The following is a 10,649-nucleotide window of genomic DNA, read 5'->3' as shown; positions in this document are numbered from 1 at the left end:
CTTTCTCTTATTTAAACATTCAACAAATATATTTCTCACAACCTCCTGACCTTAGCTGTAAACCCCCCTTAACCCTACCCGTAACCCCCCTCCCTTAGATGTCAAAGGCCACCTGACCAGATGTGAGCAACCAGAAGTATGTCAAAGGTCACCTGTCAAATTAGTTTGATGGAAGGGTTTGATGGAATTGCTTTGCAATTGCTTTAATTGTTAGTAAGATTTCGCCGCAGGTTATATTACACGCTACGTTGCTTGTCTCTCTGTTTTCGGTGAGTGGTAGCAGCAGTAAGCACGCTAATAGACGTCTTACTTTAAATTGTCGGGCAGTGTGGAGTAATGGTAAATGGACTTGTACTTGTATAGCGCTTTTCTAGTCTAACTGACCACTCAAAACGCTTCACTACATGCCACATTCACCCCACTCACACACTCATACAGCACGTCTTAAGATACTTAACTACGTGCTAATCATTCATACACACATTCATACCCCAGTGATACACTGGGAGGCAACGTGGGGTTCAGTGTCTTGCACAAGGACGCTTCGACATGTAGCCTGGGAAAGCCAGAGTCGAACCACCGACCGATTGGTGGGTGACTGCTCTTCTTCCTCAGCTACAGCCTCCCCGAGTGCACTGACTCGTTGAAATAACGCTCCGGTGTGGATGCGTTTGAACCTTATTTTGTGTGGGCGGCATGGTGTTTCCAATGTGACTGTCTCACACCGTTTAGGAGTTAATGGTGCAGCATAGCATTGGCTGTATCACTCTTCGTGCTTCTGGAGACTGTCCCACTTAATGACATGTTGAGCTCGCATGTCTGTAATTCTTGTATGGCCCCCCTCCAACCTGAGGATGGCCACAATCATTGTCCGGCCTGTCTCGGGGTTGAACACCTGAGGACAGGTATATCTGACAACCCATGCATGAACTGTACGTTTATGCCACTGTCGGTCAGAAGGGCTAGACTGGCAGAGGTGGAAGGGGGTACTGCGCTGCTAACCGCTAGCGGGAGCTCTGACCCGGTAGCACCTAGGGGACGAGGACGCAGACGCAGTACGGCCTCACAGGGACCTCCTAAGAAAACTAGGAAGGTGGACACGTTGGCTTGCAAAGTGGGCACTCTCTCATCTGAGTTTGCTCAGATTAAGGAGCTTCTGCTCAATCTGCGGCCTGATGATAGGGGATCAGCTCCCAGTAGTGACTCCGCCACAAGGGGCTCACCTTGTCGTGATATTGATGTGCTGTCAACTGCAACTTCCTGCAGTTTGTTTGATGATGAGGGGGATGGACAGGACGAGGAGAAAGACTCGGTTTCTCGAGCCTCTGACGAATTGTCTCAAGGGTCTGATGGTTCATTGCGTGGATCAGAAGCTGGCCATGCCACAATGAAACCAGCAATTCGAATGGCTTTAGCACACCTGGGGCTGGATGACGCTCCCGTCACAGCAGCTCCTTTGAGTGCCTTTTTTAGGCAGACACCGCAGCCTGCCGCTTTCTTGGTTCCTCCCTCGAAACCCTATATTGAAGAGCTCCAGCGCTGCTGGGCAGATCCAAAATTATTGTCCCATCACACCAGTGATTGTAGGAATTTGGCAGCCATGCAGGAGGCAGGCAGCTATGGGTTGGATCGTATGGCCCCAGTCGATCCTACCATTGCCTCTTTGATAGTCTCACCTGATGAGGCTCTTAGACCTGACGCCCGCTGTCCCCGTCCTCAGTGCCGGCTGACCGATGATCTCCTTGTTAGGACTTATAATATAGCGGCACGCATGGGCCGTATTGGTAATTCCTTTTCCCACCTTATTCTGGGCCTGTCTCAGAACCTGCAGGATTCTAGTGTAGATTCCTCTGCTCAGACCCTCAGTGATGCATCCCTTCAGACTTTTGCATTCATGTCTAGGAAGCTGGGAAGGTTGATGTCAACAGTGACACTGGCACGTCGCCAAGTCTGGTTGGCACAGTCCTCTCTGTCGGAAGGGTGTCGCCATACTCTCCGCTCTCTTCCAGTGGTTCCAGGTCACATGTTTGGGCCAGCTGCTCAGCAGGCACTAGAGCGCAGTGCCCAAGTGGACCAGGCCAGGCTGCGGTTTGCAGGCCTGCGTCGGGGCCCGGCTCCAGGCAGAGGGGGCTTTTACCATCTGGTCCCAGCCGCTCGCATCCACCTGCTCGCCCAGGTGCACAGCTGAGGTCCTCAGATAGCGGGTTCCCCCCCAGCCAGTCTTTCAGGTGCCAAGAGGACCAGCCCCCAGTGGTCGCCCCCCCCAAAGGCTCTAGGACCCGGGGGGGTCAGACCTGAAGCTCAAAGGGCCGGTGTCGGGCGCTTCTCTGAGCAGCACGTCAGCTACTGGGAAAGGGAGACCACGGACCCTTGGGTGATATCCACGATATCCAAGGGATACACGCTGCAGTTCCGACGCCGGCCACCAACTTTCTGAGGGATCAGTATGTCTGTGGTCAAAGATTTCGCAAAATCCCTCGCCCTCAGCAGGGAGCTGGAAATTCTCTTAAACAAAGATGCCATCGAGCCTATTGAGTGGCATACACGGCTCAATGGGTTTTATTCAGTGTATTTTTTGATTCCGAAGAAGGATGGCGGGTTCCGCCCGATCCTGGACCTGCGGGGGCTGAACAGGTTTTTGAAGGTCCGGCCATTCCGAATGTTGCGGATGGCAGACGTTCTCCAGTCAGTGGCACAGGGGGCCTGGTTTGTATCGATAGATCTCAAAGATGCCTATTTTCATGTGCCTATTGCTCCACACCACAGGCAGTTCTTAAGATTCGCCTTTCAGGGCCAGGTTTAACAATTCAAGGTGATGCCGTTCGGTCTCTCACTTGCCCCTCGCATATTTACGAGGTATGTGGCAGTTGCCCTTGCTCCCATACAAGCCAGAGGATTGACGATCTTGCCATATCTGGACGATTGGCTAATTGTTTCCCCAACTGCAGAGCAGGCAGTCAGAGACACTGCTTGGCTCCTTGGACATGTGAACCGGTTGGGCATCACAGTCAATTACTCCAAGAGCAGTCTTACACCCAGTCAGAGGGTAAATTACCTGGGCATGACTCTCGACTCACTGTCGATGAGAGCCTTCCTTTCTCAGAAAAGGGTGGAGAATATTTTGCAACTCATAGGTTGCTTCCAGACAGGCAGAGTGTTGAGGTATGGCCTCTTTCTCTGGCTGCTGGGTATGCTGACGGCAGCATCCATGGTGATCCTTACGGCCCCTTCAAATCTGGGTCAACACACTTCACTTGGATCCCATGTGGCACAGGGGCAGGAACATCAGGGTATCCAGTCTTTGCTGTCAAGCCCTGAGTCCTTGGAGGAGATGGGGATATCTAGCCAGGGGGGTTCCCCTAGGAGTAATCCCTGCCCGCCTAGAGGTTGTGGAGACAGATGCCTCTCTGTCAGGTTGGGGTGCTATTTGGCAGCACAGGACCATCAAGGGCAGATGGAGCGCACAGCACAGGTGGGAACATATAAATGTGCTCGAGCTCAGGGCAATATATCTCGCACTGCAACATTTTCTTCCAGTACTGACATTCATGTGACACTGGAAAGAGTGCGACAGAAGGGCCACAGACTGCTACTAGTGGCCCCCAATTGGCCAGGGCGGCCATGGTTTCCAGTGCTGCTGAAACTGCTCCAGGGGGAACCGTGGTGCCTCCCACGGAGACCAGACCTTCTCTCTCAGATGGGGGGACGCGTATGGCATCCGAATCCGGACCACCTACAGCTTTGGGTCTGGCCATTGGAAGCCAGGACCCACTCTTGGTATCCTGTGACCAGTCAGTGATCAACACGGTGTTAAGTTCCAGGGCTCCCTCCACTAGTCATTATTGGACGCAGGCAGATGTGCATCAACCTTAAAGGTATATGTGGCGGCCATTTCGGCAGGACATGCCAGAATGAACAACCAGACAGTGGGATAGCACTGTCTGGTTAGTCAGTTCTTGAGGGGCGCACAGAGGCGTGGCCATCAAGGGTCACTGTGGTACCATCATGGGACTTGACATTGGTTTTGAGGTCAGTGTGTCTGCCCCCATTCGAACCCATAAAAGAAGCAGAACTCAAGTGGCTGTCTGCAAAAACCGCCTTTCTGCTGGCAATCACATCGGCAAAGCGAGTGGGTGAACTCCACGCCCTATCGTGGGCAGCTGTAGCTCAGGAGGAAGAGCAGTCACCCACCAATCGGAAGGTCGGTGGTTCGACTCTGGTTTCCCCAGGCTACATGTCTAAGCGTCCTTGGGCAAGACACTGAAACCCACGTTCACGATTTCCTACCAAAGAGAGTACCTCCCTCACATGCAAGCAAAACCATGGAGTTGGCAGCATTCAGTCCACCAAGCTCATCACAGCAAGCAATAGAGCTGTCAGAGCAGCTTTGCCCTGTTCGGGCACTCAAGCCAATTTTCGTCAATCTGACAAACTGTGTGCTATGGGGGTTGTAGTAGAGGTCAATCTCTGTCAGAACAGAGGCTTTCCAAGTGGATTGTAGATGTGATTTTACATGCTTATAGTTTGCAGGGCCTACCTGCGCCTAGTAACGTGCGGTGCCACTCAACTCGGAGTGTATCCACATCATGGGCAGCCATGAAGGTGGTCTCACTGCAGTACAGGACATCTGTACTGCAGTGTCCTGGGAATCCTCATGTACCTTTGCTCGCTATTATCGCGTCAATGTGGCTGCTCCACCTGCTGTGGCAATGGCGGTTCTATCAACCGCTTCCATGCCTTAATGCGGTAAGCATTCCTCGTGACCTTGTTGGTATGAGTCACCCAGTGCTAAAGCACCGCCTCTGGCGGTCAGGAGGAATGAAATAGAACGAGAGTTACGAATGTAACTACGGTTCTATGAATTCTGGATGACCGCCAGAGCAGTCTGAATCTGAGCGAGAAGATTCTATAGGAACAGATTGCGTGATGACATGGGGCTCTTATACTGGGGCGTGCACCCTACCTCATCACATGGTCACAGGTGACTTTGTTGGTATAATAGCTCGACCTGCACATATGTGAGATGGAAATATCCAGTGCTAAAGCACCGCCTCTGGCAGTCATCCAGAATTCATAGAACCGTAGTTACATTCGTAACTCTCGACTGCGCGCGAGCACAGCTGCCGCTTATGTTTTTATAGGTTATTGGTCATCCCTAATCTTAATCCAATAAGCAGTCAGATGAATTTAACAAAATGACTGGAATCAGCAAAGGGATAGACAACCTATCACACAGGCCCAACATTTCTAACCATGGGTAACTGCAGAAAAATAATGAGTTAATTAAGTTAAACTTATTGGCTGAAACATTTGTACAATGATAACTTAAATGGTTCAAGTTTAATTAGAATATGATTTTGTAGTGTCACTGATGTTATCTGTTTGTAATCATGTTTGAGTAAAAAATGTAAGGACATGGTGATTGTATAATCAACTATCCTTTTGTTTTCACATTCTCTAGGAAGAAGAGAGTTGGCATCTAAATTTTGGGTGAGTGAACAGTCTACCAAGCCTTCTTAATTTAGTCAACATTATGTTGTTTTGAGGAAACTTATAAGTGGGCAAACAGACCTGTGTATTCTGTGTGTCTCTGGGGAGAGTATTAGCTCATTTTTAGATTTCTCTGAGCTATTTTAGAAACAGAAACAACGTGACAGGCAGTGTGATGAAATGCAACTCGAGGGGAGTTTTTCTTGAAAGCTGTCAAATCCTAATGCATAACAAGAAGCCAGAAGTTGTGTGAAAGTGGGCTGTGAACCACACTGGGGTAAGTTTGTGGAAAAAACATCCTCTTTTTCACATCCTTCTTGTCTTGCCATCAGGTATACTCCCCTCCTACTGAAGTAAGTCCCCATGACTGGAAAATTAAGTTGTCATTCTCACTGAATGACATATCAAGTGATATATGCAATAAATGTATCCAATAGATTTCAACTCACCATGGTTGGTGTTAAAATCACTCACACTGCTCTTGTGCTGGTATGTGTCACTGCCAACACAAGTTTCCCATGATGATAAAGTTTAAGGACAGTTTTGTGGTTCTCACCCATGTGTATGTGGCCACGTTTTCACTATCACTTTTCTGAATATAAAATTTGCATAACGAGGCTTTGTCCTTTAAAGTTAAAGGAGAACTTTAACCTATAAACCTCAACCTTATTCTGGCATGAAATACGTTTATCTACTCACCGAGAACAGTTTGGCGAAAGTCGGCGTCCTTCGAAAGCTATTTAAAAAAAGAGTTAATGGGGCTTAGACGATGCAGCCTCTAAATAAGCCATTATCTGTCTTTATTTCACCAATACTTTAAGAAGAATGAATGAATGAATGAACGTGTACTATAGGATATTTATCAGATGAACGACGACTTTGAGTAAGATGGATGTTCTTACCGGAGTGAATGAGCTGTGCTGCAGCCATGCGTGTGGATGAAGTGGTATCCTGCCATGTTGCACAAAACTAGCAGTAGTAAACTCCGTGTGAAGTTAGCCGACTGTCACAGAGCACGGAGTAAATAAGCTGTGCTGCAGGGGGGCGTGAGGATGAAGTGGTCCCAGTAGAGTGCCTTTGTAGAAATCCCTCCGTTAGCTCTCCTCTAGCCACAAGTAGCCACATAACAGCAGCTATGAGCTAACAGAGCTATAGCACACGTTCATTCATTCATTCTTCTTAAAGTATTGGTGAAATAAAGACAGATAATGCCTTATTTAGAGGCTGTATCGTCTATGCCCCGTTCACTCCGTTATATGGATCGTGAGTTATCTAAATAGCTTCCGAAGGATGACGACTTTTGCCAAACTGTTCTCGGTGAATAGATAAACATATTTCAAGCCAGAAATAAGGTCTAGGTTTAAAAATACCGGCGTTCCCCCTTTAAGTCACTATAGTTGTGGTTTAACAGGATTTCAAAGGAACACAAGTTATTGTAATAATATTGCAGTAAGACTGAATAACAACTTCTCAGTGACTTGACTTGGACAGTTAGCATTTACTGACATACTTGCCCCTTACCTTTGTATGGCTTGCAAATAGTTCAATAGATATCTGTAATTTACTTGAGAACATTTCTGCATGTTTGCGACAAAATACACTATTTGATTAGTTAACTTGTAGTCATTTCCTAACACTCCACTATTCTCTGTGACATACAAATTAGGTTACCATAAGTAGGCTGTAACCATACTGAGGGATAAATGCTATCAGCTGTTTAAATGTGGGATGGAAATGTTCCAGTCAGGAAGTTCAGCAGTAGTGAAACAGCTGAGGCTTGACATGGTCGCAAAGATTGTTTTAGATGTTCCCAAAATGATAAACCCTAGTCACTCTGAAGAGCCCACAACTAGTCTTTTTTTTGTCACCAAGGTGTAACAGAACCTGACTGGTTACAAAATTTGGTCAAACAGGGTCATTTTACTACATATAGGAAGAATAAACCGCTCAGTCTATAAAATAAACTTTTCTGGCAGAATTAAACTCAGTTGGGCATTTTCTTTGAAAGTTACTATGAAACTACTCAGACCTCTGAAAAGGATATTTGAATGTCTATCCTTGATAGCTTTCATGTGTTGATAGAGATCATGATGATGATAAGAGCTAATTTGGTCAACATTAAGACTGATTTAGGCTCAGACATCCCACAGATTTTTTTAGTAAATTATCCCATGTACTTTTAATATAATGAATCATAAAGATCGACGTATTCTTAAACAGAGGGGAAGTGACACATTGTGCACTATGCAGATATTAGAAATGACACATCAGTCACTGTATCTTTTAGTTTTATGTGCATTACCATATTCTAAGATTATTCTAAGGGTAATTTTTGGCAAGTGTCATGATGAATCAATGGATGGTGTTTCTGTGGCTTGTTACCCCACAACTCAAAATACATTTGACCCAAATAAAGATGAACATTAAACCACAACATACATATGTAAGTGCCTGGCTAAAATACATGTTTTGTATTTAAAATGAACAATTGGACTTGTTTTGGTAGTTTTTATTTGTAAATTTAGGTAATCATGTAAACAACAGAATGTGTGTATGTGTGTGTGTGTGTGTGTGAGTGTGTGAGTATCTGCCCAATGATGTGTGTCTGCTTTGATGTGAAAAAGGGATTTCTACACAGGTGCTTTTGTGTATGTGTTGCTGGGATAAGTCAGTCATAGAGGTGTTGTGTGTGTAAGAGTTTGTGGTGTGAGATCCTCCCAGGCGCTGGGTCTTTCTTCCTCATCAAACCTCCACTCACTCACAATGAGTGACATCACTGGAGTTTCCCCAAAGGAGGAAACTATTTTAAAAGAGCCACTCACAGTATCAGTCAACAAACCAGAACAGAAGAGGCTCCCTTTACGCTCCCACAAGCAGTGATTCAGTGAACTTTAGAACAATGGAAGGTGAATGTAAGATAGTACTGGATACTTCTGTCAGCACAGAGTCTGGGGAACACACAACAGTGAGTGTAAAAGAACACCACAGCTCAAGATTACCCACGGCACTGCTGGTGTTCACGCTCTGCCTTGCTGCTGCTGCTGCTGCTGTCCTCCTCTTCAACACACATGCCAAGGTAGGTCCTCAAAGTCTCAGATTAGCCCTCCGGGGTCTGAGCCCATTTTGGTCGTTTTTGAATACTTTTGATTTAGCCTTTATATAACATGCCATACCCATGCTTGGTATCTTTTATTCCTAGTTTGTAATATCAAAATGAATTGTAGTTTGTTTCCTATGGCGCCGTAATGACGTCATGCTATCTAATCATGCCAGCGTGATCGTAGACCTCAGAAGGGTCAAGATGAGTGAATGACTCAGCTAACCTGAACCCAGCCGTTCTATAATTGTCTCTTTCTCACTCTCATTTTTTAGTGGATCCCAGGAACAGATGAACACAGCTTCGGTGAGTAGTTCTCCTCTAATTCCATGAAAAGTTAAATAATGTATTTTTAGGGTCAACACTCATGACATTCACAAAGTAACAGTTAGCTGATCTCATCTGGCTTTCCACACATTTTCTCTGTAGCTGTTTTTAAGATTCATACAGAAACGTTTACACCAAAGTTCTTTGCAGAGTTACACCAGAAATAAGCAAATATCGTAAATAATCGCAAATAATAGAGCTGATGTTTGTAATTCAAAGTTTATAATCTTCTTTCTTCTCTTCTTTTCAGATCTTCATCACGCAATGAGGCAAATTTCAAATGTGAGAGCAGCCATTCATTTAGAAGGTAAAAACCAACCTATGTATTCAGCACAGAGAAAAAAAAATCATTGTATCATGTGGTCAATGTGGTAAAAAATAGAAAAAAAAATTGCTACTGTCTTTGTAGAATCTTCACTTCTGACTTTCCCGGTATGCTACTACTAAAACCAAGTGCCTTTGAGGCTAGTTTTGGGGATATTTAGTTGGTCAGAGGGAAGAAGTTCTCAGGATTGTGGAGGACTGCTTCAGAGGAGTTTTAAAGCTCTAGGAAATATTTGCGAGATTGTTTCATTAGGTACCAGATTCATTAAGGCCCCCAGGTGTCTACTCTGGATTTGAAGTAGATCCAAATTTGCTGAAGGATACAGGCTGTAAAGCAAAATGTGAAATGGGTTTATTTCACTATAATGTTGCTGAGTTTGTTGAGTTATCCAGTGCAAACCAGTTTCATGTAAGTCAAAATGCCAAATATTCATGGTCACCTATCATCCATCTCTTGAACAGGAGAACACAACCCCAGCATAAGCAACTCGGTGGAATGGAGGAGTCAGGTGGACCAGTCCCATTCTCAAGGAGGTCTAGAACTCAACAACAATGAGATTGTGATTCCTCGAAACGGCCTCTACTTTGTTTACAGTCAAGCATCTTTCCGAGTCAGCTGCAGCAGCTATGATGCTGATGACACCATCTCAAAGCCCATGGTCCACCTCAGCCACACTGTGAAGCGCTGGTCCAGCTCATATGGGAATGATGATGAGAAGTCCTATCAGACCATCCTGCATTCTGTCCGTACCGCCTGCCAGAAGACAGCCAGCGGTAATATAGATGCAAATGGAAGCTGGTTCTCTGCTGTGTACATGGGAGCTGTATTTGATCTGAGGAAAGGGGACAGACTGAGGACAGTGATGGAGGAAAAGATGTTAGAGCAACTAGAGGACGATCCAGGGAAGACTTTCTTTGGTGTCTTTTCTTTGTGAGAACAGGGGACCGAGGCCCACGAATGAGAACATGCATGTACACGAAGAGCCATGAGTCTTCACTGTGGCTCAGCTGCTGTCTGCAGCCTGCTGCTCCTCACTTACACTGCTGAATGTTGCAGAATGTGCTTGAAGTAAGTTATTTGACTTTTACAGATGAACAAAGCTAATGTAACTGTAGTAATGAACAAATGATTACACTGTAAAGTAATATATGACCTCAGATATCTCTCTGGGTCTTTAATGTTGTGTACTATGTACTCTCACCCAACATCAGTACCATTTATTGTGCTGCTTTTCTCAGTCTTATTAGTGTGAATGTGCTGTTACTGCTGCAAAGTTGTTGTTTCACTACAGGCTGACAGGGATTAGGGTTGGTAGATTTGAGAGTATCTATTTAAATTGCCATCATATTTATTTTATTTATTGAGATATTTATTAATTATTTATTTATCTTTATATTGTCATGCGTTTTT

At 45.5% G+C, this 10,649-nt stretch overlaps 1 protein-coding gene across 1 annotated transcript; it reads left to right on the top strand.

Moving 5' to 3' along the window:
• Positions 1 to 8,327: 8,327 nt before the first annotated feature.
• tnfa (tumor necrosis factor a (TNF superfamily, member 2)) lies at positions 8,328 to 10,649 on the top strand. The gene is made up of 4 exons (XM_072370860.1): positions 8,328 to 8,579; positions 8,873 to 8,893; positions 9,165 to 9,221; positions 9,701 to 10,649. The coding sequence occupies exons 1-4, from the start codon at positions 8,390 to 8,392 to the stop codon at positions 10,171 to 10,173; spliced, it is 741 nt and encodes a 246-aa protein (XP_072226961.1). The 5' UTR covers positions 8,328 to 8,389; the 3' UTR covers positions 10,174 to 10,649.

Source organism: Leuresthes tenuis, unplaced genomic scaffold (genome assembly GCF_036924035.1).
Source record: "Leuresthes tenuis unplaced genomic scaffold, fLeuTen1.0.hap1 SCAF_18, whole genome shotgun sequence".
Taxonomy (NCBI): Eukaryota; Metazoa; Chordata; class Actinopteri; order Atheriniformes; family Atherinopsidae; genus Leuresthes; species Leuresthes tenuis.
Note: the sequence above shows the minus strand (reverse complement) of the source record. Positions and strands in the feature narration are given on the sequence as shown.

What these genes read in the sequence shown, in the direction of transcription:
- tnfa (XM_072370860.1), top strand. Translation starts at nt 8,390, where the DNA reads ATGGAAGGTGAATGTAAGATAGTACTGGATACTTCTGTCAGCACAGAG. An exon ending in TGCCAAGGTAGGTCCTCAAA is followed by an intron (nt 8,580 to 8,872) that starts GTCTCAGATTAG and finishes AGTGGATCCCAG; the next exon opens with GAACAGATGAACACAGCTTC. An exon ending in AACAGATGAACACAGCTTCG is followed by an intron (nt 8,894 to 9,164) that starts GTGAGTAGTTCT and finishes TCTTCTTTTCAG; the next exon opens with ATCTTCATCACGCAATGAGG.